Source organism: Eucyclogobius newberryi, unplaced genomic scaffold (assembly GCF_026437365.1).
Source record: "Eucyclogobius newberryi isolate DKJ021-1_F unplaced genomic scaffold, fEucNew1.0.hap1 SCAF_2, whole genome shotgun sequence".
In the NCBI taxonomy this organism is placed as follows: Eukaryota; Metazoa; Chordata; class Actinopteri; order Gobiiformes; family Gobiidae; genus Eucyclogobius; species Eucyclogobius newberryi.
The window spans coordinates 27,357,495-27,384,737 of record NW_027315834.1 but is presented as its reverse complement, the minus strand read 5'-3'; the positions used below and the strand labels follow the sequence as shown (position 1 = coordinate 27,384,737).

Here is a 27,243-nt window from a genome sequence, read left to right as displayed (position 1 = left end):
TAACCAGAGGAAACCAGAGGAAAGCAGAGGAAACCAGAGGTAACCAGAGGAAACCAGAGGTAACCAGAGGAAACCAGAGGAAACAAGAGGAAAGCAGAGGTAACCAGAGGAAACCAGAGGTAACCAGAGGAAACAAGAGGAAAGCAGAGGTAACCAGAGGAAACCAGAGGAAAGCAGAGGTAACCAGAGGTAACCAGAGGAAAGCAGAGGAAAGCAGAGGAAACCAGAGGTAACCAGAGGAAACTAGAGGAAAGCAGACGTAGCCAGAGGAAAGCAGAGGTAACCAGAGGTAACCAGAGGAAAGCAGAGGAAACCAGAGGTAACCAGAGGAAAGCAGAGGAAAGCAGAGGAAACCGGTGGTAACCAGAGGAAAGCAGAGGAAAGCAGAGGAAAGCAGAGGTAACCAGAGGAAAGCAGAGGAAAGCAGAGGAAAGCAGAGGAAACCGGTGGTAACTAGAGGAAGGCAGAGGTAACCACAGGAAACCAGAGGAAAGCAGAGGTAACCAGAGGTAACCAGAGGAAAGCAGAGGAAACCGGTGGTAACCAGAGGAAAGCAGAGGAAACCGGTGGTAACCAGAGGAAATCAGAGGAAACCGGTGGTAACTAGAGGAAGGCAGAGGAAACCAGAGGTAACCAGAGGAAAGCAGAGGAAAGCAGAGGAAACCGGTGGTAACCAGAGGAAAGCAGAGGAAACCAGAGGTAACCAGAGGAAACCAGAGGAAAGTAGAGGTAAGCAGAGGTAACCAGAGGTAACCAGAGGAAATCAGAGGAAACCGGTGGTAACTAGAGGAAACCGGTGGTAACTAGAGGAAAGCAGAGGTAACCAGAGGAAACCAGAGGAAAGCAGAGGTAACCAGAGGTAACCAGAGGAAACCAGAGGAAAGCAGAGGAAACCAGAGGTAAACAGAGGTAACCAGAGTAAATCAGGTAACTAGAGGTAACGCACATCACACTCAGTGGCAGAGGAAGATAGTTTGGGAGCTAAGAAATGAAAAGTAAACTGTCAGTGAACTTAAACAGTACTGTGTTCAGTTGGAGGTGAGGTAAAAGTACTAAGTAATGCCAACAGCTCAAAAGTACTCACCCATAGTAATATCGTTCCCAGTATTATTCCTAATAGCACATCCAAGGCAAACAAGGCGTACATCGCGAGGTAGATGATACAAGGCTGAAACATGGATAAGATCGTGTCAAATCATCTTTTATATCATTTATTTTATTACATCCACAACTATCATAATAAACGACGGTTGAGGAAGTACAGCGTGTAACACTGAGAGGCAGACACACTTTACACCCACCTCTTTGTAAATCATTATAGGCTCGTCTGTTTTCGTGTTCTCAAACAGACTGCTGTTTCTTGGCGCTGCCACCTGCATCACAAGCAAAAGGGTTTCAGTCATTTTCAGAAACATAATTACAACAGATTAAATGACGAGGAATTATATTTAACTTGCACATTTCTGACTGATACTTTTACGGAATCAAACTGTGACAAAAGCTGGACCTTGACCAGATTCAGGGCCCAAATCTGAACCAAGTGTCCTCTGCTGCTCTCTTATATTAAAAGGTACACTGTGTAACCTTTCTGGAGGAGGGGCCGTCACCAGCTTGTCACCGTGGAGATGTTTAAACGTTTAATGCCATACTGTGGAACACTCTAGATAAAGCATTAGCAGGTGACATAATGGATTAAATGAAACCTTTGTGTAAATTTACCACTATTAGCTTTTCTAATGCTGGGAGTTATACCGTATTTTTCGGACTATAAGTCGCACCCGCCAAAAAATGCATAATAGAGAAGAAAAAAACATATATAAGTCACACTGGAGGATGAAATGCGGTTGCATTAAAATTTGTCAAAAGTTATACAAATTAAGAGCCCACATAAAGGCATATTACTGGACGGAACATGTACAGCATTCTGCAAGATTTCCACATGTTCTTAAAGTTCTGGCGTTGTGTGTGTGCCATGCTAACGTGCTAGTGCTAGTGAAGTTCTTTAGAGTTCAAAGCGTGCATTATAAAACCCAGCACATTATGGCCGGCGTTGTGTGTGTGCGATGCTAACGTGCTAGTGCTAGTGAAGTTCTTTTAGAATTCAAAGTGTGTATTATAAAACCCAGCACATTATGGGCGGCGTTGTGTGTGTGCAATGCTAACGTGCTAGTGCTAGTGAAGTTCTTTAGAGTTCAAAGCGTGCATTATAAAACCCAGCACATTATGGCCGGCGTTGTGTGTGTGCGATGCTAACGTGCTAGTGCTAGTGAAGTTCTTTAGAGTTCAAAGCGTGCATTATAAAACCCAGCACATTATGGCCGGCGTTGTGTGTGTGCGATGCTAACGTGCTAGTGCTAGTGAAGTTCTTTAGAGTTCAAAGCGTGCATTATAAAACCCAGCACATTATGGCCGACGTTGTGTGTGTGCGATGCTAACGTGCTAGTGCTAGTGAAGTTCTTTTAGAATTCAAAGTGTGTATTATAAAACCCAGCACATTATGGGCGGCGTTGTGTGTGCGCGATGCTAACGTGTTAGTGCTAGTGAAGTTCTTTAGAGTTCAAAGCGTGCATTATAAAACCCAGCACATTATGGCCGGCGTTGTGTGTGTGCGATGCTAACGTGCTAGTGAAGTTCTTCTAGAGTTCAAAGCGTGTGTTATAAAACCCAGCACATTATGGCCGACGTTGTGTGTGTGCGATGCTAACGTGCTAGTGCTAGTGAAGTTCTTCTAGAGTTCAAAGCGTGCATTATAAAAGCCAACACATAATAAAACACGACTTACACAGGGATGTACTGCACCTTCCACACAGAGGCAGCTCTCGGAGATGTTGTAGCCCCAGTCCTGATAGCCCTGGGAAATCCCACAGCACTGCAGCTGAGGAGCACCAACGGCAAACGCCAGTCAGTTTACGGACACATCGTAGAGTTGCAAACGAACGGGCACGTACCTCTGTTTGTATCTCGCCGATGCCTTCGAGGTCCTCTTTGCTGGCGTTGGAGAAATGCAGTAGACCCGAGTAATGAACCCTAATGTCTTCAACTAACTGCAAACGGAAAAAAAAAAGTGATTACATGAACGCTTCCTCGACGATGTGAGTTTAACCCCTTTCACTGCGCTGACCACTACATCAACAGCTTTAGGCGTTCACCACACAACATGATTTTCTTGACATTTTATTACAAAACAGAAGACCAGAGCACAAAACCTAGTACAGTATTTTCCGAGCTATAAGTCGTACCTTTTTACATAGTTTTGGCCGGGGTGCGACTTATATGTGATATTATTCGTTATTTTCCCACTGGAAACCACATTTCACAAGAGGGCGCTCTAGGCTCTAAGCGACGCAGAAGAAGAATCTGCACTACCTCTGGAGTTTGTGGAGTTGTTTAGAAGTGACACAGAGGAAGAAGAATTGAATGGATTTAGTGATTTGGGGTAATACTGATGCTTTGGTAAACTTGTTAGCATGTTCTTTATGCTATAGTTATCTGAATAACTGTTAATATGTTACGTTAACATACCAGACACTTACCACAGTTCTGTCTGTGCCTCATGTAGCTGAAGGTGTTAGCGTTAGCATACGTACACCTATTCACCATGTTCTCTAATCTGTTATTATTTTAAATTGCATTTCAAGATGAAATGTCTGTTCTTAGTCTTGGATTTATCAAATAAATTTCCCCCATAAAGGAGACTTATACTCCAGTGCAACTTATCTATGTTTTTTTTCTTCTCTATTATGCATTTTTGGGCGATTTATACTCCGGATAAGAGTTTTGGGACTGACTGGACAGTTTAATCTGCATTTTCACTTGTGACGATGATGTTTACTCGTACTTCTCTGTTTATACAGTCGTTTCGATGCACAGTCGACCACAGAACTAGAAACCAATGAAATCACTAGCCGTCCACGTGACACTTGTTAAGCCTGATTTGATCATAAGCCTTTGTGATCCAGTCCAAGTCACAGACTCTTTTGAATAACACATTTCAGACACAAAAATGGTTAACAAAATCTAAAATACAGTAAAAAATATAATTAATTAAAGCTCCCAATAACTCCACTAGTCAATAAAATGAAATAATAACATGTATATAACAATAAATATAAAAGGTAAAACCATTAAAATAGGCAAAAACCATAAGTGAAATGACTATCTATTGTAATGCCTCATCTGGCAGGAACAAATAAAATGTAAATATCCATGAGTTTCATAAAAAAATCAAGTATGACAATTGTCAGTTTGTGCATTACGAAATGGAAACGCAAAGATATTGTATGGGGAACAAAAACTAAAAGCACCAGTAAATCTACTTGCACGGACACGTCTAAAACGACAGTTTAACGGCAGTATAACTCGTTTACAGGCGATCGTGTCACTTTATTTTTGGGATTGTTTTACCTTGGGTCGCGCCGCCACTCCCTGAAGATCCAATACGCTCAGTAACATGCAGCACAGCGTCATGCCTACGATGTACTGAAAACAAATGAGAACAACAATTGAGACCGACTGCCAAACGATGTAAAAAAGAACACATTTTTCATACTCACGCATATCAGCATCCACTTCTTCCGTTTGCAGATACCATACAAACCAGTGGTGACGAGGAGGATGGTGATGATGGACGTGGCGTACATGACCTGAAGACCCGGGAGAACTCTTTCAATCTGTGAAAACAAACACATACATTGTTCTAATAGGTCCAGACGACATACGAGAGGGCGGTCGATGTCCCTGTCAATATGTCTAAAGTCCCTCAACTGGAGTTTGGGCCAGACACTTGGGCCAGACACACTTCACCTGCACCTTCAGTTGATACTTTTAAGTCTTGTTTAAAAACACACTTTTATTCACTGGCATTTAACCCGGCATGAGAATCGTGTGGTTCTCTGACTGTCTTTGATTATTTTATATATTTTATGTTGTTTTTAATTCGTTTTTATTTGATTTGATATATTTTATGTTGTTTTGAATTTGTTTTTATTTTATTTTGTATATTTTGTGTTGTTTTTAATTTGTTTTTATTAGATTTTATATATTTTGTTTCGTTTTTAATTCATTTTCATTTGATTTTATATATTTCATGTTGTTATCAATTAGTTTTTATATATTTGATGTTGTTTTTAATTCGTTTTTTATTTTATTGGATATATTTTATGTTGTTTTCAATTCGTTTTTTTTTTATTTATTTTTTTACATATTTTACTTGTGCTTGTTTTGTCCTCTGTGCAGCACTTTGGGGACTTTGTGTTGGTTAAATGTGCTTGAATTGGATTGGAAACTACAACAGTCAACATGTTCCGCTCGTCTCCACGGAATGTTCCGCAGTGTGACGTTAAACGCATCCACCTCGAACAGAACATTTTCTCCTATGAAATCAGGTTGAATGAATGCGAGACAATCACGTTTAATGTCACACGGTGAAACATTCCGGGCAGAGCGACCACATCTCCAGGAGTTTGTTGAAAAGGTCTGTTACTTTTTAACCAGCATTTCCATGTCTTAGTTTAGTGCCATCGTTGGTTTCACGCTTAGAAAAAGAACATCCATAAGTTAAATTCCAACTTTGATTTTACATTGTGTTTTTGGTACACAAGCTAAGCCGGGTCACAACATTCAAAAACAAACTGACTTTTGACCCCAGAGGTACAAACGCACGATTGATCTGTATCGTTTGTGAAACATTCGACGCCAATACCACATCGCCAACATTGTGCCTCATCTACCTTCTGTGTAAAGTCATAATCCTTCTAATAACAACGTATAACAAAACACATTTGTCTTATTCAGGGACCTCAGGGACCGGCCTCTTGCTGGTGCCAGAGTCAGGACTAAACATGGACCGGCCTCCTGCTGGTGCCAGAGTCAGGACTAAACATGGACCGGCCTCCTGCTGGTGCCATAGTCAGGACTAAACATGGACCGGCCTCCTGCTGGTGCCAGAGTCAAGACTAAACATGGACCGGCCTCCTGCTGGTGCCAGAGTCAGGACTAAACATGGACCGGCCTCCTGCTGGTGCCAGAGTCAAGACTAAACATGGACCGGCCTCCTGCTGGTGCCCAGAGTCAGGACTAAACATGGACCGGCCTCCTGCTGGTGCCAGAGTCAAGACTAAACATGGACCGGCCTCCTGCTGGTGCCAGAGTCAGGACTAAACATGGACCGGCCTCCTGCTGGTGCCAGAGTCAGGACTAAACATGGACAGGCCTCCTGCTGGTGCCAGAGTCAAGACTAAACATGGACCGGCCTCCTGCTGGTGCCCAGAGTCAGGACTAAACATGGACCGGCCTCCTGCTGGTGCCAGAGTCAGGACTAAACATGGACCGGCCTCCTGCTGGTGCCAGAGTCAGGACTAAACATGGACCGGCCTCCTGCTGGTGCCAGAGTCAGGACTAAACATGGACCGGCCTCCTGCTGGTGCCAGAGTCAAGACTAAACATGGACCGGCCTCCTGCTGGTGCCAGAGTCAGGACTAAACATGGACCGGCCTCCTGCTGGTGCCAGAGTCAAGACTAAACATGGACCGGCCTCCTGCTGGTGCCCAGAGTCAAGACTAAACATGGACCGGCCTCCTGCTGGTGCCCAGAGTCAGGACTAAACATGGACCGGCCTCCTGCTGGTGCCAGAGTCAGGACTAAACATGGACCGGCCTCCTGCTGGTGCCATAGTCAGGACTAAACATGGACCGGCCTCCTGCTGGTGCCAGAGTCAAGACTAAACATGGACCGGCCTCCTGCTGGTGCCAGAGTCAGGACTGAACATGGACCGGCCTCCTGCTGGTGTCAGAGTCAAGACTAAACATGGACCGGCCTCCTGCTGGTGCCCAGAGTCAGGACTAAACATGGACCGGCCTCCTGCTGGTGCCAGAGTCAGGACTAAACATGGACCGGCCTCCTGCTGGTGCCATAGTCAGGACTAAACATGGACCGGCCTCCTGCTGGTGCCAGAGTCAAGACTAAACATGGACCGGCCTCCTGCTGGTGCCAGAGTCAGGACTAAACATGGACCGGCCTCCTGCTGGTGCCAGAGTCAAGACTAAACATGGACCGGCCTCCTGCTGGTGCCCAGAGTCAGGACTAAACATGGACCGGCCTCCTGCTGGTGCCAGAGTCAAGACTAAACATGGACCGGCCTCCTGCTGGTGCCAGAGTCAGGACTAAACATGGACCGGCCTCCTGCTGGTGCCAGAGTCAGGACTAAACATGGACCGGCCTCCTGCTGGTGCCAGAGTCAAGACTAAACATGGACCGGCCTCCTGCTGGTGCCAGAGTCAGGACTAAACATGGACCGGCCTCCTGCTGGTGCCCAGAGTCAGGACTAAACATGGACCGGCCTCCTGCTGGTGCCAGAGTCAGGACTAAACATGGACCGGCCTCCTGCTGGTGCCAGAGTCAGGACTAAACATGGACCGGCCTCCTGCTGGTGCCAGAGTCAGGACTAAACATGGACCGGCCTCCTGCTGGTGCCAGAGTCAGGACTAAACATGGGGAATCTGCGTTTCAGTTTTATGCAGCTAAAATCTGGAACAGTCTTCCTGAAGATGTGAGACAGGCTTCTACTCTGACAATGTTCAAATCTAAGCTAAAAACAGTTTAGTTTAGCTGCGCATATGACTGAAAGGATTTTTCTTTGCACTCTTCTCTTTTGTGTCTTAAATTATTTACACGTTACCCTTTTTTATTTACTATTTTTTTTATTTTTGACATTTTAAATACTAAAAGACTATTTTGAGGTAGTACCCTACACCTTTAAATTCTATCTTAAAAATTGCACCTTTTAAATGTATTCAAATAATGTATTCAAATTAAAAGGTCTTTCTTTAGAGAAATTAAATAGGGGAAAGAGTGTCTGGAATGCCTGCCAATGTGGTCCGATAAATTTGGATTTGGCTAGTTTTTTTTTTTTTTTTTTAATTTAGTTAATTTTATTGTATTTCTGTTTCTGTCATTTCTTTGTGATTTTAATGTATTTTTCCTGCTTTGAATTGCCTTGTGTATGAAATGTGCTCCACAAATAAACTTGCCTTGCCTTATTCCCATCAGTCCAACATGATTCCTTCTGTTGATTGTGTGTGTTCGAGCTTTTGGGTCTAAAGTCTGGATGTCTGCTTAGACCCCGGGGTGTTCTGGGGTCACAGATTTATGGCCGTTCTGCTCCTCCAGGGCCCGGCCTTGTATATTTTTGGTGAGCCGCCTCTCAGTGAGGTTTGAACCTGGGGGCATCCAATAAGACAGACCCCCACTGTTCACGGACCCGCACGTGTGTGTGAGAGGCAAATCAGTGACTTTCCCATCACACACACGAATGGCAGACGTGACTGAATGTCCAGTGTCTATCGATGGTCCCGGCTTCTGAAACGAATGATCTACAGACGATTTTACCTCTTCATCTTCGTGGAAGTGTCCGTGACTGAACAGAGTGATGGCCAGCAACAAGCCGCTGAGAATCTGGAACAAATACACACAGTAAGAGTTTTATTTAGGGGTCCATCATAATAAAACGACACATCGAATCCATAATAAACAGATTACATTGAGATGAGTGCTTCTTTATCTCATGTACAACAGAAGATACAGCTCTCCTCTTGTGCTCAGAGCGCCCCAGGGCATTCGTTAATAACCGTTAAACTTCCAGTTCGCACACTTATGGCACAAAGTGGAAGCTTGCCCCGTTCAGCCAGCACAAAAGCCGTTGCACAAACACGTGTTGCATAACCTTATTATTTCCAAGAAGCGCTCAAAGATTAACATTTGGCATTTACATCCTTCTCTTGCCACTAAAACCTCTCCTGCAAAGGCCACACCGAGACTAATCCACCGCTTTACCACTGCACAGCGCATCGTTTGAACACTTTAATTAAGTTTTCTTTCTCAATTTGTCAAGATAACACACTTTTCAATCGATCTAACAGACCAATAGCCTGTCGCGATGCAAGATAGTGGACAACAGAAGACATACCGGACTGGATCAAACCAAATCCTTTGTCATGACGCGTAGAATAACTTGTGTTTTACAGCCATAACTCACTAAAAACACTTTTTACGCAGGATTAACGCTGTGAACGAGATGCGCCGCGAAGTATCAAAGCGCAATGCACGTTATTAACTTGTAATAACGCACATCTGCGGCTGCACTTACGGCTATGAGGCTCGCCACGGTTATGTAGCCGCGTTTGACGCACGCGTTCACCGTTCCCATGGTTCCGCCGCGCCGCGTCTTCGCTCCAGTTTGGTTTTGTGGTCGTTTTCGAAGTTGTTTTTTTATTATTGGCCACGTTCAGCTTTGGAGGAGACGCCGATGTCGATGCCCGTTTGTTACTATTCTTTTGGGGGGGAGAGAAAAAGGTGGAGTTGACCGGGAAGCCCTGCCCCATCCGAGGGGGACACAGGGGGAGCGTGAAATCTGCGCGTTTGTGGGATGTGATATGACTGACTTTGTTTTCGTGTCACTCCACGTCAGAACGCACTCCAAGACGTGACGGACCGTGTTGCAATAACTTAGAGGTTCTGCAATAACAATAACAATAACTTAGAGGTTCTGCAATAACAATAACTTAGAGGTTCTGCAATAACAATAACTTAGAGGTGCTGCAATAACAATAACAATAACTTAGAGGTTCTGCAATAACAATAACTTAGAGGTTCTGCAATAACAATAACAATAACTTAGAGGTTCTGCAATAACAATAACTTAGAGGTTCTGCAATAACAATAACTTAGAGGTTCTGCAATAACAATAACTTAGAGGTTCTGCAATAACAATAACTTAGAGGTTCTGCAATAACAATAACTTAGAGGTTCTGCAATAACAATAACTTAGAGGTTCTGCAATAACAATAACTTAGAGGTTCTGCAATAACAATAACTTAGAGGTTCTGCAATAACAATAACTTAGAGGTTCTGCAATAACAATAACTTAGAGGTTCTGCAATAACAATAACTTAGAGGTTCTGCAATAACAATAACTTAGAGGTTCTGCAATAACAATAACTTAGAGGTTCTGCAATAACAATAACTTAGAGGTTCTGCAATAACAATAACTTAGAGGTGCTGCAATAACAATAACAATAACTTAGAGGTTCTGCAATAACAATAACTTAGAGGTTCTGCAATAACAATAACTTAGAGGTTCTGCAATAACTCAGAGGTTCTGCAATAACAATAACTTAGAGGTTCTGCAATAACTCAGAGGTTCTGCAATAACAATAACTTAGAGGTTCTGCAATAACTCAGAGGTTCTGCAATAACAATAACTTAGAGGTTCTGCAATAACTCAGAGGTTCTGCAATAACAATAACTTAGAGGTTCTGCAATAACAATAACTTAGAGGTTCTGCAATAACAATAACTTAGAGGTTCTGCAATAACAATAACTTAGAGGTTCTGCAATAACAATAACTTAGAGGTTCTGCAATAACTCAGAGGTTCTGCAATAACAATAACTTAGAGGTTCTGCAATAACTCAGAGGTTCTGCAATAACAATAACTTAGAGGTTCTGCAATAACAATATTCCACAGTGGGATTAAAAAACTGTCAACAAAACACAAATTATTGGGTTCAATTGCAAAAACAGGCTAACATTTTAACAAATTAGACTATTTCTCCTTTTTGCAACCATCTTCTACAGATGTTATCAACGAAAGGTGTGTTTTTAAAAAAGTTTTTATCAACAACAAATAGAAAGAATATTATTTGATTGTAAAAACCAAAGCAAGTTCCTATGTTTGTGGATTCTGTTCATTGGCAATGGCAATAATGATTCTGATTCTGCCACATAGAGTTTTTTGAAACTCTGCTTTATAAAAAGTGAACTGCAATCCTTTGTTGACTTTATTTTATTCATTTTATTTATTTATTTATTTTATGTATTTTATTTATTTAGTTGATGAATTTTATCTATTTCATTTATTCCATCCATTTGATTTATTTGATGTATTTATTTATGTTTTTGCAAATCATCCCTCAATTCCAAAATATAAATGCACAACCTGAAAACTGGATGCCTTGGTTGACTTTATTCTATTTATTTATTTAATTTAATTATGTTTTTGCAAATTAACCCTCAATTCCAAAATATAAATGCACAACCAGAAACACTTAAATTGGAGCTAAGTTTAGAAGAAACACAATTTCTTTTACATGACTACTTCTCCATGTAAAATATAGGCTCATCCCATAAAGTTATTGCAGCCACAGGACTCGGTTTAAAGTGAAACGTTGTTGCGAGTTGTAAGGAGAAGAACACTCAAATACATCAATAATAACGTGATGCGACACCGAGCTGTTCTCTGCAGGGTTTCTCCTCCCACTGTGTGTTTCTCCTCCCACTGTATGCAAACATATCCAGCCTCCACGGAATGACTGTGAGTGAATACTTGTCTCTGTGTGGAAGTATTTCAGCCTTCTAAATAACACTGAAGTCTAATCTGTTCTGGGCTTAATAACCTTTAGCAATTTGTGACGCCCGGAAACAGAGAGAACATTTGTTTACCATCACGTACAGTGGACAAAGCGAGAATATATTGTCGATTTATTTGAAATATAATCAAAATCACAAGTGTTTAACATTGAAACAGGTAAAACGTTTGGGAAATAGACACATTAGCACATAATAAATGCCATCAAGATCAGACTGTGACTAATAGCACGGTCAATTTAACTGATTTTGTTGATTTGTCTGCGTATTACGGCGCCGAAGATGAGAGGAAGACATTACTGTACAATCGTCAGTCGGTTTATACGGGACTCAAAGCCGCTTTTGTCTGCTGTTGTTCTGGTCACAAAGACGCCAGTCAGTGCGTCCAGTCAGTCACATGACCTGCGTCCAATCCCTCACTGTAACTGTGCATCAGACAGGACACGAGACTTTTTCACCGATAAAGTATTTACGAGTTTGATGTGGATCAGGTTCAGACAGAAGAATCACAGTCTTTACATCTTTGTTTCGATAATAATGAGGGAGCGATTGTTTGGTTGACCACACTTTACACTCAGAGGTGAACTACCGGTAGCCACAGCTGCCCTCGGGCGGATGTGCCTGGAAATACACGCCATCAGCCTCTCCACCGCCATCAATTACTCAGTCACGTTGCATTAGTTTAGGAAAGGGCGACGCAGCGTGAATTATGATGAACTTTGCCGGTGGTGCAGTGGTTTGGGGCGCTGCTCTTATGTCTTTATGGTCACCGCCGGGTCGTGGGTTTGATTCTGGGCCTCAACCATTTGACGAATGCCTCTCCCCTCTCTCTCCCAATCGCACGCAGATACTGTCCTGTAAAAAAAAGCCTTCGGGCCAGGATAAGCTTAGTTATAACATGGTTAAAAGCTCAAACAAAGTCAATTTGCATCATATGTGTCCTGTATGTTTTTATTCATGCTTTATTAATGCTTAAATGTGCAGTTATTATACACTGTCTGTGCAAAAAGAAAGTCGCCCCCTGTATTCAACTGAGCAACTACAGTAGGTCCTCTCTTCCTGCTGGAGAACTGCTGCAACGCTTTACTTAAACCCTTTAAACTGATGCGGTGAGCGGCTTCTCGTTTCAGAAACAACCGTGTCGAGCAGAGAAAACATCGAAGGAGAATCTTTTGACATTGCAGAAGCTTAATAAATCCACCTCACAACAGAGAATGTGTGCTGTAATAAAATCTAAAGGCCAAATATTAGAGCGTTTTTGGTAGCGACTTCTTCTTCAGATCGGTAGTGTATATATAAAAATAACAATAAAAAGCAGCTAAATGCCGTACTTATGTGCATTACGTTTTCAAATACCTAAGTGCATTTTGACAAAAGCCCATTCCAGATCTGCTGCATGCTTTGGCTTGTGGGAACATCTGGAGAGCATGAGACACAAACACTTATGTGGAAATGTGCTCAGTGCTGCTCAGTCGACCTCAGAGGGACGCTTGGCACGCGCTCAGTCGCCACGGGAACAGAGGACATTGTACGGCGCACAGGAAGTCAGTTGTGCGGGTCGTGTTCCAAAGAAATAGAAGCAGAAGATGAGATTTGATGAAAAACTGATGTTGCACAAAAGAAAATATGGTTTAAAAATGTCTTATAAACGCTTCCCCATTTGTTTTAAATGAAATAGTGACTAAATCCATAATCGCCTTGTTGCTTGGAACCAGCACAGACACGAACATGTTTTCATTTTATTTTTTATGCATTATTTAATTCCTCTAAAGTGTAATGTATAATGTATATTTATATATGTAACTTTTCTGGTGAAGGATCCGCAACCTGCTGGAGATGATTTGGTTTGTCTTAAAAGTTCCAAAGGCATTATGACATTCAACTTCAATAACTCAAGGGAAGGGAAAAAATAATCATGTGACGCTACCCGGACAAGTTACAGGTCACATCTGCGGAGAGGCGGGCCCCACTGACGATAAGAAAGCTCGTTTGTCCAGTTTCTTAGCAATACAAACGGAACACAGAAATAGATATGTTAAACTGAATTGTGTGGTCTTCTGTTTTTTATTATTCGATATATTTGATGTTGTTTTTAATTAGTTTTTATTTGATTTTATATATTTGATATTGTTTTTAATTAGGATTTTATATATTTAATGTTGTTTTTAATTAGTTTTTTTTATTCCATATTTTATGTTGCTTTTTATTAGTTTTTATTTGATTGTATATATTTTATGTTGTTTTTAATTAGTTTTTATTTGATTTCATATATTTTATGTTGTGTTTAATTAGTTCTTGTTTGATTTCATATATTTGATGTTGATGTGCACCGACCGGGGACTCCGTTGTTCTACTGGGGGACTTCAACGCCCAAGTGGGCAATGACAGTGACACCTGGAGAGGGGTGATCGGGAAGAACGGCTTCCCCGATCTGAACGAGCGGTGTTCAGTTATTGGACTTCTGTGCTAGCCACGGATTGTCCATAACGAACACCATGTTCAAGCACAAGGGTGTTCATCAGTGCACATGGCACCAGGACACCCTAGGCCGGAGGTCAATGATCGACTTTGTTGTCGTGACATCTGACCTCCGGTCGCGTGTCTTGGACACTCTGGTGAGAGGAGCAGAGTTGTCAACCGATCACCACCTGGTGGTGAGTTGGATCCGCTGGCGGAGGAGGAAGCCGGACAGACTTGGCAGACCCAAGCGCATTGTGAGGGTCTGTTGGGAACGTCTAGTGGAGCCCTCTGTCAGTAGGGTATTCAACTCGCACCTCCGGGAGAGCTTCTCCCATGTCCCGGGGGAGGTTGGGGACATTGAGTCCGAGTGGACCATGTTCTCCGCCTCGATTGTTGATGCGGCTGCTCGGAGCTGTGGTCGCAATGTCTCCGGTGCCTGTCGTGGCGGCAACCCCCGAACCTGGTGGTGGACACCGGAAGTAAGGGATGCCGTCAGACTGAAGAAGGAGGCCTATCAGGCCACTCTGGCTTGTAGGTCTCCGGAGGTCATCGACAGGTATCGGCAGGCCAAGTGAGCCGCGGCTCGTGCTGTCGCAGAGGCAAAAACCCGGGCCTGGGAGGAGTTTGGGGAGGCCATGGAGGAGGACTATCGGTCGGCAACAAAGAAATTCTGGCAAACCGTCCGGCGCCTCAGGAGGGGGAAGCAGTGCTTCACCAACACCGTTTACGGTGCGGGTGGAGGCCTGCTGACCTCGACTGGGGATGTCGTCGGACGGTGGAAGGAATACTTTGAGGATCTCCTTAATCCTTCAGTTTCGTTTTCCGAAGAGGAAGTAGAGACCGGGAACTCAGAGGCTGGCTCATCCATCACCCAAGCTGAAGTCACTGAGGTTGTTCGCAAACTCCTCGGTGGCAGGGCTCCGGGGGTGGATGAGATCCGCCCTGAATACCTAAAGTATCTGGATGTTGTAGGACTGTCTTGGTTGACACGTCTCTGCAACATCGCGTGGCGGTCGGGGGCCGTGCCTCTGCAACATGCAACATGCACTGGGACGGTTTGCAGCCGAGTGTGAAGCGGCTGGGATGAGAATCAGCACCTCCAAATCCGAGGCCATGGTTCTCGACCGAAAAAGGTGGCTTGCCCTCTTCAGGTGGGTGGGAAGTCCTTGCCCCAAGTGGAGGAGTTCAAGTATCTCGGGGTCTTGTTCACGAGTGAGGGAAGGATGGAGCGTGAGATCGACAGGCGGATCGATGCAGCGGCTGCAGTGATGCAGTCGCTGCATCGGACTGTTGTGGTGAAGAGGGAGCTGAGCCGAAAGGCAAAGTTCTCGATTTACCGGTCGGTCTACGTTCCTACCCTCACCTATGGTCATGAGCTTTGGGTAGTGACCGAAAGAACAAGATCGCGGATACAAGCGGCCGAAATGAGTTTCCTCCGCCGTGTGGCTGGGCGCTCCCTTAGAGATAGGGTGAGGAGCTCGGCCACACGGGGGGAGCTCGGAGTAGAGCCGCTGCTCCTCCACGTCGAGAGGAGCCAGCTGAGGTGGCTCGGGCATCTGTTCCGGATGCCTCCTGGGCGCCTCCCTCGGGAGGTGTTTCAGGCATGTCCCACCGGGAAGAGGCCCCGGGGAAGACCTAGGACACACTGGAGAGACTATGTTGCTCGGCTGGCCTGGGAACGCCTCGGGATCCCCCCGGAGGAGTTAGAGGAAGTGTCTGGGGAGGAGGAAGTCTGTGAGTCCCTGCTCAGACTGCTGCCTCCGCGACCCGGCCCCGGATAAAGTGGCAGAAGATGGATTGATGATGTTGTTTTTAATTCGTTTTTATTTGATTTCATATGTTTTATGTTGTTTTTACTACGTTTTTAATTGGTTTGTACGTTTATATTTATTTTTTGAACATATTTTACTTGTGCTTATTTTGTACTCTCCGCAGCACTTTGGAGAATTTGTGTTGGTAAAATGTGTTGTGCAAATAAAGTTGGATTGGATTAAACTTGTTTCTGTGGAACTCATTTACATGTCTATTATTCGGGCCGTTACAGGCGTGTTCAAAACATATTTTCAGGAATGTTTGGAAATTGAAGATGACTTTTTGTTTCCCGCAAATCCCTTTGACTTTTGTTCCTGAGAGACATAGTGAAGCCACAGCTGCACTGCTATTTTGGGGGTTATTTAAACAGATGTACCGCTCCAGATTAGAACGTTCCGCAAGAAACTTCGAGAGGTATGGGGAAGATATTACGGATTCTGACTCTAGTCCTACCACAATATTAGCTCATAAGTACTGACATAACTACTGCGCTCGACTGTGTACTCCTGAATCTCTACCACTGGAAGTCGTGTAAAAATCCTACAGTTTTGAGAGCGACCTCTGCCCCGAACAAACACGCTCCAGCTGAGATTTGGCAGATGACTTTGGACCCAGTGAGGAGTCGCGGAAAAATCAATGCGCTGACGTCGGCCATCCGTTTATACTTAACTGTGAGGAGCGTATTCTCCAGTGGCCCAGCTGAGAGAGGTGCATTGTTTCTTAATAACGCATAAAGATGATCACATTTATAACACGTTGGAAAGGCTTTTGTCCAAAATGGCGACAATGTTATTTTCCAATGAACATTACAAAACTTTGGCTTAATCCATAAACACGCTGCTTCTATTGTTGCTATTGTAGTGAAAATATAGTTCCTAATACAGTTATTTGTTCCAAAATGAACACAAATGTTAAGCAATCTCATATAGTTCTGAACATAGTCGAGACAGGATTTATAGCTTTAAACTGCCAGTACAAACAATAGAACATGTAAAACAGTTTGAACATGTGCAAAGTCTCAGAAAAGGCTTTGTTTGTGATTTAGCTCTCACTTTGATCCATTGAAATGATCGCTCTGGCTCAGGGCAAGCTCCACTCTGAGGCGGGGAAAGCTGTAAACAAGGAACTCAGCAAGACTTGAACGTTACTCCTCCAAAACCAGGCTCTGAAACCACTGCTCCTGAATGACACACGTTCTCATTCAGAGTCACACGAGGAGTCGGCAGGATCCTTCCCTTTGGGTTTTCCATAAAGAGCATCCCTCAAAGTCTTTAGCTCTTCGGGACTAGGAATGACATAGTTTGGATCCAGTGCTTTTAGCATTTCTCTGAATTCTTCCCCTTTCACATGCGAGAACGGCCAGCGAAGAGACACCAACATATTCACTAAGGACAAATCGATCCGCCTTTTCCTCGCTGCAGATGGTAAATCACAAAAATTAGGGAAGTATGGCTTAAGTTTAGGTACGATGTTTTGAAAAGTATGACTTACGCTCAGGATTCTGACTTGCAGGTTCCTGACTTGCAGGTTCCCAGTGCTTGTTCCGCATGTGGTTGAGCATGTTTGAGGTCCTGCCGGAATATGACAACAACTGTCCGTCTGTCCGTCTTGTCCGTCTGTCCGTCTTGTCCGTCTGTCCGTCTTGTCCGTCTTTCCGTCTGTGAGAGTCGGATCTCTCCTTCACCGGAACTCCTCCAGGTTTCTACGCTTTTTTCCCAAAGAGGTTTTTTTTGTAGTTTTTCCTGGCCGAGAAGGAGAGTCTAAGGACAGAGGACCCTGGGACATCGTCCCTCACCACCACAGACATTGTCTGACTCCATCGCCACCACAGACATTGTTGATTCATTTCTCCCTGTGGCCCTCAGAGGCAACTGTTGTTGTGATTTTGGGCCTTACAAAAATAAATTGATTTGATTTGATTTGAACTGAAAACAGTGCATGCAACGCACCTGGGACAGAAAAAAAACATTAAAACGTGATACAGAAAGTGAGCATAAAAGTGAATATAATATCTAGAAAGAGGCGTTTGCTTGTTTTCCCCTCGTCTGGGTGGGTTTCCATTCATCCACACGCTCTGGGTCTCATAAACATAAGACACAAGCACAGTGGACAAATCATCGAATTCGGGAGTTGGGTCTCAGGGCCGCTGCGATGCCCCCATGACTCCCAACCAACTTTTAGACTGTACAAAATACATAAGGGTTTGATGTACGTAATAAAACATTAAGGTGACTATTTCTGAAGTTTTTTATTTTTATTTGTATGTAAATATTGCATAAATCACAATCCTAAGTGCGATCTAAGTGCTCTCAACCAAAAATGTCAACAAAAATGATTTTAGTTTCCGTCATCTGTTGCATTTTAGATATTGTATCATTGGCAGCTTATTACTTCATTACATTTATTTTGAGGGCCCCCCATAGTCCCTACATTTCTTTGCTCCGCCCCCGGGACATGGGACAATACACCCTAATATCTTGTCTTAAACAATTGCTGTTGATCCTGTAAAAAAAAAATCTGCCTCGCATTCTTTCAGTAAAAAATGCATTAAAAAATAGTCAAATAAAAAAATTATAAATAAATCCAAATGCACCCATTGACTAGCTTTATTTCTCTTTGTTTGTATGTGTTTATTTCCCTCTCCACGCGTCACTTTTTACCTTGTTTAGCTCTGTCTTGTTGAAATGCTCCCACACACGAGACCGCTGCTTGCTGCTGCTGCTCGAGCCGTTCGCCATTATTTCTGCACAAATATTTTATATTTTTATACTTATAAACTTGGCACAAAATAAGCTACCTGTACACTTTTAGTTTTTTAAAATCAGAAAAGCACGCGACAAACGCACCCGGAAGTGGAAGTGATGCAACCATCTCTGTGACAGTCACGTGACATTTGTTTACATGTTGCTCCACGATGCTTTGTGTCGCTGCTTCTGTCGCTGCTGCTGCTGCTGCTGCGCCGAGGTTTATTGATTACTAAGCCTGTATTTGAGCTTGATTTGACTAGAAATCGATGGACAAATTTGACCCATTGTGTTTAGGACAGTTAATCAATGTTAATCAATGTTAATCAGTGATGGCTTCAGTCCACTTCTTGTATAAACACGAAGGTTTTTCAGGCAGCATAAAAAACTTCACCAGAGACTTTGTGGTGACGGAAATAGACATTGCTGGAAATCTAGTCAGCACATCGACAATTCCTGAAGATGTGCCAGGTTGTAGTGTTGTTGAAAAAGCAATTGAACCCAGTAGTCAACTTGATTTAATTCCAAAATCAGAAAATACTGCATGCAAATCATCAGACTGCAGCCCACCCAGTCCAGAGAGCTCAGACCTGGGTGTCATTTTGGGCCAGATGATCAGTGAGAAGCTGGAGCAGTTTGCATCTTCTCTGAAACACGGAGGCCCACCAGAACTGAGCTTAGGATGTTTCACCGACAAGCATCAGAGGTCAAACGTGCACCGAGCTGTCAAACTTCGCTACCCGTTCTTGATGACGACAACCGATCAGTGTGAGATCAAAGTTAAAGAGAGCCCGGACTACAAAGAGCTGGTCCAGTTGGTGTCAGAGATGGAGGCGGACGCGTTCTGCAGGTTCACGGACGCCAAACTGAGCGGATCCTCGTATACGTTCCTGCCCGACGACGACAGGGGACACAGGACGGCCGTGCACCGCTTCCTCTGCAGAAGGTTCGGGAAACTGGTGGAGACAAAGAGCCTGACGGACCAGGAGGGCAGAACGTCCATCTGCGTGAGACTGAGAGAGAGGAGGATGCCAGCGAAGAAGAGGACGGCGGAGGACTGCAGACAGGAAGACATCTACACAGGTATGGAACGATGTGCAGCCTTTTCCTTCTTTCCCACAGGTTCATTGAGACTGAGGTGGCACCAGTGATCCAGCAGTGTTTTTGCCTAAACTGATGAAAAAAGTACTGCCAATAGAGTGACAGTTTTGACATTGTACTTTCTTATTTATAAAGCGCTTTTGAAAAGGTTTTATTGACAGGAAAGCAGTGTGAAATGGGGGATGAGAGAGAAGCCAGGACATGCAGTAAATACCGTATGTTCCGGACTATATATGTAGCACCAGCCAAAAAAATGCATTATAGAAAAGAAAAAAACATATATAAGTTGCACTGGAGTATGAAATGCAGATGCAAGTGTGAAATAACAAATAATAACACATATAAGTATATAGGAGTATAAGTATATAAGTATAAGTCGCACCCCGGCCAAAAGTATGAAAAAAGGTGCAACTTATAGTCCGGAAAATATGGTAGTCGGAGTCAGGAATCGAACTCACAACAATGCGCCTGGCTTTAACCACTCGACCACCGGGCAGCACACTTACAAAGCGCTTTTAATACAGAAAATATTAATCAAAGTGCCCAAATTCTGCCCACACAAACCATGCAAAGTCAAACTCTCACACAAGCGCGCACCCTGAGGCCGAGTAATAATGAACCAGTTGAGAAAGCGCCATCAGAGAATCTCATGAAACTGGGATCAAGTCTCTAAAAAGTCATGATTTTAATGTTTTGGCCCTGAGGCTGGCACATAACTAATAAACGTGGATGTAATTTGCAAAGTATTATTGTTGCCCCTGTGGTCAAACATGTCACAATTCTGCTGCTATGATTTTAACCTATAATGCACTATTTTGCACTATTCTGACCAACTATAAATTGTGTATATAGCCAGACCAAGCCATTTTGCTAATATTATTATTCATTGTTGTATGTTGCACCTTAACGCCAAAGCGAGGCAATAGTAAGAGACCGCTTCCTGATGCTAATGTCCGGCACGTTTCAGCATTCACACTGTGTAAGGAGAATCTGGAGACACTGGAAGCCATCAGCTACATGGCGGCCGAGCTCGGAGTGCTGCCCTCGGACTTTACCTACGCGGGCATCAAGGACAAGAGGGCCATCACCTACCAGTCTATGGTGGTCAAGAAGGTCACTCCGGAGAGGTGCGTGCCACTGTAGAGCCGAGACGATGGAATACGTGGAGATCTAATTAGGGTCGGGGAGTTGTGGTCCCATCCTGTACCAGTTTTGATTGATCGTTTAATTGCTCGATGGCGTCCTAGTCGACCGAAAGTTTTATTATTTTATTGATAAAGATATTGATCACAGCAGAAAGAAGACTGCGTGGAGTTAGAGTAAAATCTAGGGGTGCTTTTTAAATCCAATCAATGTTCCAAGAAGTCCAATAACATCTCATACAAGGGAATAATACTAGACATTGTTTGCCGCTTTGCCCAGCTCTTGATGTAATCGTTTACCGTATTTTCCGGACTATAAGTCGCACCAGCCAAAAAATGCATAATGGAGAAGAAAAAAACATGTATAAGCCACACTGGAGTATGAAATGTGGTTGCAAGTGTGAAAATAACAAATAATATCACATATAAGTCACTCCGGAGTATAAGTATAAAAGTATAAATATAAGTATAAGTCACACCCCGGCCAAAACTATGAAAAAAAGGCGACTTATAGTCCGGAAAATACGGTACTTCATATTGTTTTGGTTTACGCACAGGTTGAAAGAGAAAGCTGCCGCATTTGAAAAAAGAGGGATGCGTCTTTTTGCCGTTCGATCCGTCGGCGAACCTCTGCGACTCGGGCGACTTCGGGGAAACCACTTTGACATCGTCGTCCGGGACGTTAAACCGTACATTTACGACGGGCTGGACCCACTCGCTTACACGGATCACCTGGTGAAGATGGCAGTGTCAAACGTCAAAGTACAGCGATATATTTCTTATATTTTACGCTCTTACAAACTGAAATGCTGACTTTCTGTTGTCGCCTTCGTTCCCAGCATGGATTTGTAAACTACTACGGTCCACAGAGATTTGGTGTAACCCAGAGTGTTCAGTCTGACCAAATAGGACTGGCACTGCTCAAAGAGGACACGGTGAGTACAAAGAATGTTTCTGCAGTGAAAAGAGGGAATTAAAATCAGTTGTAAATTGTATAAATGCATCTATTATTAAAGGTGTGCGTTGTAGCTTTTCTGGTGCCGGGTCAGCCGCCTTCTTGTCTCCATGGAGATGTCATTGTTTTTCCTGGATAGAATAGAATAAGGGAAATTTGTGATGACGACAGACATTCAACAACAGAACGGACACAGTAAACATTGATTCTTAAGGAAATAGATTTAAAAATATAAAAAATATGAGATGACAACAACAAAAACACCAAGAAAGTTTTTGTTGTTGTTCATTTCTTTCCGGACAAAATAAATACAGAAAAACAAAACTATCTTTCGACACAATTGAAAAAGGCGACTCACCGCAATGTGTTAGTGTTGAGTCCGGACGAAGGATCCTCGTTCGATTGACGCCAAATTGTTGCAAACAATTACCAGGAAATAATGAAATTGAACAGTTTGTCTTTCTCTCAAAGGTGGATCTTTATTTACTCGTGCACAGTAAATAATCACTGTCCCTCACCCTCCAGAACAAGATGAGATGAGATCAGCTTTATTTGTCCCACAATGAGGAAATTTCAATGTTGCAACACAGATTAGGTACAGAAGCAGAGAAGGCACAGAAGTATAATAATTAAAAAAAAAACTCTAATTATAAAAATGTATAAAAACACAAAATAGGCCCAGTAATTACAATTCTTAATCACAAACAAGTAGGCGGGGCACTCTGCCAGAATTAAAGTCGTACAGTGCACCTTCATGTACTGGTGATATATTAATTTGTGTAAAGTACTGTTCTGTCTCAGGTCCTCGCGGTACGTCTCTTCTTCACTCCAGACAAACGAGATGAGCCTCAAAACCGAGCCAAGCGCCACTTCCTTGAAACGGGTGATTACTACTGACCGGACGTCGCTCGATTATGACTAATATAAAAAGCCACTGTAAATCAGATGTAGTTTCGTTTTTCGCCGCAGGAAACGCCAAAGAGTCGTTGCAGTTGATGCCGGAGTCTAAAGCGCGGGAGCGGCTGATGCTCCGCGCCATGAACCGTTTCGGGACGGGTCCAGACGGCTGCGCTCAGGCCTGGCTCAGTCTGCCCCACGGCACCAGGATCTTCTACTTGCACTCGTACTGCAGCAGGTCGGCGCTTCCCACAGCTCGGCGCTAAAATAAGATGAAAAACAAGCTCAAAGGCGATGATCTTGGTACGTTTTCTTTTCTTTGCAGGGTTTGGAATGAAGCCGCGGCGCATAGACTGAGCACTTTAGGCCACGGTGTTAAACGAGGAGATCTGGTGAGGCAGGAAGTGACCGGTGATGGTGACGACGGTGAAACGTGCACAAATCAGGTAATTTTGCGTGTTAAAGGAGACGTATGAGAACTTTTTAAAGGTATTTTGTATTCATCCTAATTCTTAATCATAATTCTAAATAAAGTTACTGTATTTTCCGGACTATAAGTCGCACCTTTTTTCATAGTTTTGGCCGGGTTGCAACTTATACTTATATTTCTACTTGTATACTTATACTCCAGAGCGACTTGTATGTGATATAATTTGTTATTTTCACACTTGCACCTTATTTCATCCTCCAGTGCGACTTATATATGTTTTTTTCTTCTCTATTATGCATTTTTTGGCTGGTACGACTTATACTCCAGTGCGACTTATAGTCCAGAAAATAGAGTAATCGTAAACCATAATATTGATTCAAAACTACTTATAATAGAATAATAGAAACATGTCCGTGGACTTCCTATTACAGACCTGACAAGCCCCGCCTCTTCCTAGTGACGTTTCCCCCCGTGACACGCAGCGGATTGTCGTTTATGTTTTTATTTAAATGGCCACGTGACATTATAGAACCCAACAATTTTTGGGTCGGTTAAACGCTTATTAAAGTTGATTTTGCATAATGTATCGCCTTTAAAACAGGATTCTATAGACGAGTATCTTTCTTCCAGAAGCTACTGAACTAGAATAAGTATATGACGTATAAATACATATACCTCAAACCATTTATTGACATGGCTTGCAAGTAATAAGCTAATACATACACCTTTAATTCAAACAACTTGGAATGCTTCCTCGTTATCGTCCGCTCCGGTGTGTTTGTATGAGACGCAGAGCAGTAATAATATTTATGCTTTGAGAAGTCGCTCTTTATCATCGTTCTTATCTCTGCGCCTCGTTTTTTCTCCAGATTCATGTGGTGACGGAGGAGGAGGAGAGGGAGAAAGTCTACACACTGGAACAAGTATGTTAATTATGTCAACTGTTTTACAAGGGGCTATACTTAGAAAATAAATGCCACCCCCTGCTGCACGCTTTCCCTTGACAAATGGCGCATACCAGGCTGTAAATTTTATGTGGCGACTGCTCGGATTGTAAAAGAAAACAAAAAAGAAAGTCAGAAGCCGTCGGAAATTCCTGAACAAAAGTAGTTTTGTAGCCTCAACGTGCAATTTTTCAAGCTAAATTGTGCAGATGCTTGTTTGTGACGCACAGACACAAACATTGTTGGTTTGATTGCCATTAAGATGATAGATAAGATAAGAGCACATTTATTTGTCCCACTGTGGAGCAATTTACAGTGTTTCAACAAAAGGTACAAGAACAGCAGGAGAACATAAAAATGTAAAAAATACAATAATACAAATAAAATAAAATAATAATAATGTTGTAAAGCATACTTACATTTAACACACTGTGCAGGTGGAGCAATCTATACAGAAAGTGTATGGCTTGTATTACCCAATGACTGCTGTGGTGTACCAAACCTAATCATGCGTTATGTAAATTATAAGTAAATTAAGTAAATTACACTATGAAGCTCAACAGCTCAACCCTTTGAAGCCTGCTGTGGTTCAGGAAGCAAATGCTAATCCCATTCATTTTTCACTCACATTCTTTTAAAAAAATGAAATATGTCCATAATGCAGTTGTTTTCAGTCCAAAAAACACATTTGAAAGGTAAATAAAATTATAGTTCCTGTGGTCATTAGTTGCCACATAGCTGATTAACCTTTCAAACGTATATTAACAGTAGTTTTGATTTAATTAATAGCTTATTTATTTATTTTTGTCAGAAAGTCTTGGGGTAAATGAATGTGAAATGGACTTCCAGAACCTTGTGCTGGGCGGTTACTGTAAGTTAAGCTCCATTAGACTGTGAAAGGCAGTGCGGGTTATGTTTGAATGACTTTATACCTGCCGAGATATGCTCAGTTAGAGGGTCATTTCCAAACGAGCGTCGGACACGACTCATTAGCTTGATAACATTCTTCAGGTGCAGCTCCCGATGCCAGGAAACACAGTGAAGTACCCAGAGAACGCCATGGGCCCCTGGTACAGAGAGAGGCTGGCCCGGGATGGACTGGACCACTGCCGTTTCAGACTCAGCAACCTCAAAATGAACGTGCCCGGCTGCTACCGCCCTCTGCTGGCCATTCCGCGCAACCTCGACTTCCACCTGCACAGAGAGCGAGACGGAGCCGATGACTGCGCATGCGCGGCAGACAGAGGCGACGGGGATGAAGAAGACCACGATGAAGACCACGATGAGGACCACAATGAAGACCACGATGAAGACCACGATGAAGACCACGATGAAGACCACGATGAAGACGTCAAAATAAATCTGATTTTACATTTCGATCTCCTCCCCTCCGTCTATGCCACTGTGTACCTCAGAGAAATGATGAAGTTTTTGGTGAATTAGCTGAAGAACCTGTCGGGACAATACCTTCTGTGCCATTCTGTTACTCCGTATTTTCTGGACTATAAGTCGCACCGGAGTATAAGTCGCACCAGCCAAAAAATGCGTAATAGAGAAGAAAAAAACATAAACAAGTTGCACTGGAGTATGAAATGTGGTTGCAAGTGTGAAAATAACAATTAATATGACATATAAGTCGCTATAAGTGTAAGTATATAAGTATAAATATAAGTATTAGTCGCAACCCGGCCAAAACTATGAAAAAAGTGCGATTTATAGTCCGGGAAATACGGTTTTGAAAGTGTATTACTGTACAAAACATGCTTTAATTGTCCTAAATCAAAAACAAAATATTTAGTTCATTGTTTATTAAAAATAAAATAAAAACGATTTAAAGTTCTGTCCGTACTGGTATTAAATATATAAATATACCATAGTCATGTTGTACGCATGTTGTTATTTGAAGTTTGTTTTATTCTGTTGTGTTTTATAAAGTAAAACTAATACAACATATTAAACAGTGTTGGTTATTGACAGTTATTATTAGCATTTAGTTGACAAGTAAAATCACATCACTAGATTAATCAGATTTTAGTAACTGTTGTACTTGGGCTAGACAAAGCTAGTGAATATTTAAATAACACGTTCAGTCTTTAAACATTTACATTTAATTTTTTGTCTTTGCCACATTGCCCTGTTTTCATCCTTTTCCACGTGAAAACTCGTAAATCAGATGTTTATCACGTAGATGTAGCTATGGTGTAATGTCCTGCCGTGAACACTAGATGGAGACAGTGGACAGGAGTTGGCAGTGTGCGTGGCTCTACAGTTGAAGTCATTTACACATAAAACAAGTTGAATTGCATCATAAAAACGCTGTCTCTGATGAGATTACTCCCACAATCTTCTCACAAATCCAGCCCTGTAGAAATAATAATATACCCATAAATGTCTTGTGTAATTACTGTCAATCTGTGTTACTAATTTATTGTTGTCTGGCCTGAGACTATTACAGCTGGAGGTAGATTTGGAGACGCCTGTCATCCAATGTAAGCGTTTGATAAAGTACTAAAGACACGTTTGCTGTAATGAGCTTCTGCACTTTTTAAAGTTTAGTTTCTTTGTGACACTCGATCCATCAGGGAAGTGGGTTCTTATTGAAGGCTTCAGGGCCTTTTGTCTGACGCCGCGGGGGCCCAAGCCTTGATGCAGTTTGGTCTTGTGTTTGTGATACTTGAAAGTATTAGAACCACTAAATCACGCCTAGATCTGATACGTGAACAGAGCTTAAACTATATTGCACGCTCGGTGAGTTTGATGCCCAGACTGCAGGAGGGCATGTTGCATCTTCTCCCCGTGTCTGCTTTACATAATTTGGACTTCAGATGTGGAAAAATCATCCCAAAATGTGCACTGCTGTTTCCAGCTTCATCTGACTGTCAAAACATCATTATAGACCCTTTGAAAGTGTGTAAATAAGACGAATCCTAAATTCCAGAATTAAGGCAAAGAGGTGAAGTGGAATATGATGAGATTTCAATGGAGAAACTGTGATTAGAGGTATTTTTGTTAAACATATTTGACATTATTTTATTTTAAGCATTTAGACGTTAAATTCACAAATGTTTGATGTGATTATGTTTTCTAACTTCTTACAACAAAAATCTGCCTTTTAACAATAATATTGTTAAAAGGTTGTATTCGTCTTAGCTGCTTCATCTGTGTTACGTATTACCAGCCTGTAAAATGCAGTGATGTCATCTTAAACTCAGCAATGGGATGGATGCAGAAAGGACATGCAGTACAGGTCATGTTTTCCCACTATATTGTATAAAAAACTGCTTTAAAATGCTGCTAAAATAGGTGTGAATATATTGAACTTAAAGGTGCACTATGTAA

The 27,243-nt window shown here is 42.7% G+C and overlaps 2 protein-coding genes across 2 annotated transcripts in view; one reads left to right on the top strand and one right to left on the bottom strand.

Moving 5' to 3' along the window:
- The window catches only part of LOC140368045 (tetraspanin-8-like), a 276,094-nt gene extending 266,844 nt beyond the window's left edge, over window positions 1-9,250 (bottom strand). Inside the window, exons 1-8 of the mRNA XM_072454905.1 lie at window positions 9,143-9,250; window positions 8,386-8,451; window positions 4,554-4,670; window positions 4,405-4,479; window positions 2,949-3,044; window positions 2,783-2,875; window positions 1,302-1,373; window positions 1,085-1,168 (exon numbers count right to left, since the gene is read on the bottom strand). Of these exons, the coding sequence (XP_072311006.1) occupies window positions 1,085-1,168; window positions 1,302-1,373; window positions 2,783-2,875; window positions 2,949-3,044; window positions 4,405-4,479; window positions 4,554-4,670; window positions 8,386-8,451; window positions 9,143-9,202 (663 nt within the window). The 5' untranslated portion in view covers window positions 9,203-9,250. The remainder of the gene's footprint in view (window positions 1-1,084; window positions 1,169-1,301; window positions 1,374-2,782; window positions 2,876-2,948; window positions 3,045-4,404; window positions 4,480-4,553; window positions 4,671-8,385; window positions 8,452-9,142) is intronic.
- A 9,385-nt stretch (window positions 9,251-18,635) lies between these two features.
- pus7l (pseudouridine synthase 7 like) lies at window positions 18,636-25,730 on the top strand. Its single transcript, XM_072454871.1, has 9 exons — window positions 18,636-19,518; window positions 20,504-20,663; window positions 21,236-21,440; window positions 21,518-21,613; window positions 22,435-22,516; window positions 22,603-22,768; window positions 22,856-22,976; window positions 23,830-23,883; window positions 24,916-25,730. Exons 1-9 carry the CDS (start codon window positions 18,768-18,770, stop codon window positions 25,345-25,347), a joined length of 2,067 nt encoding a protein of 688 aa, XP_072310972.1. The 5' UTR covers window positions 18,636-18,767; the 3' UTR covers window positions 25,348-25,730.
- Window positions 25,731-27,243: the final 1,513 nt, after the last annotated feature.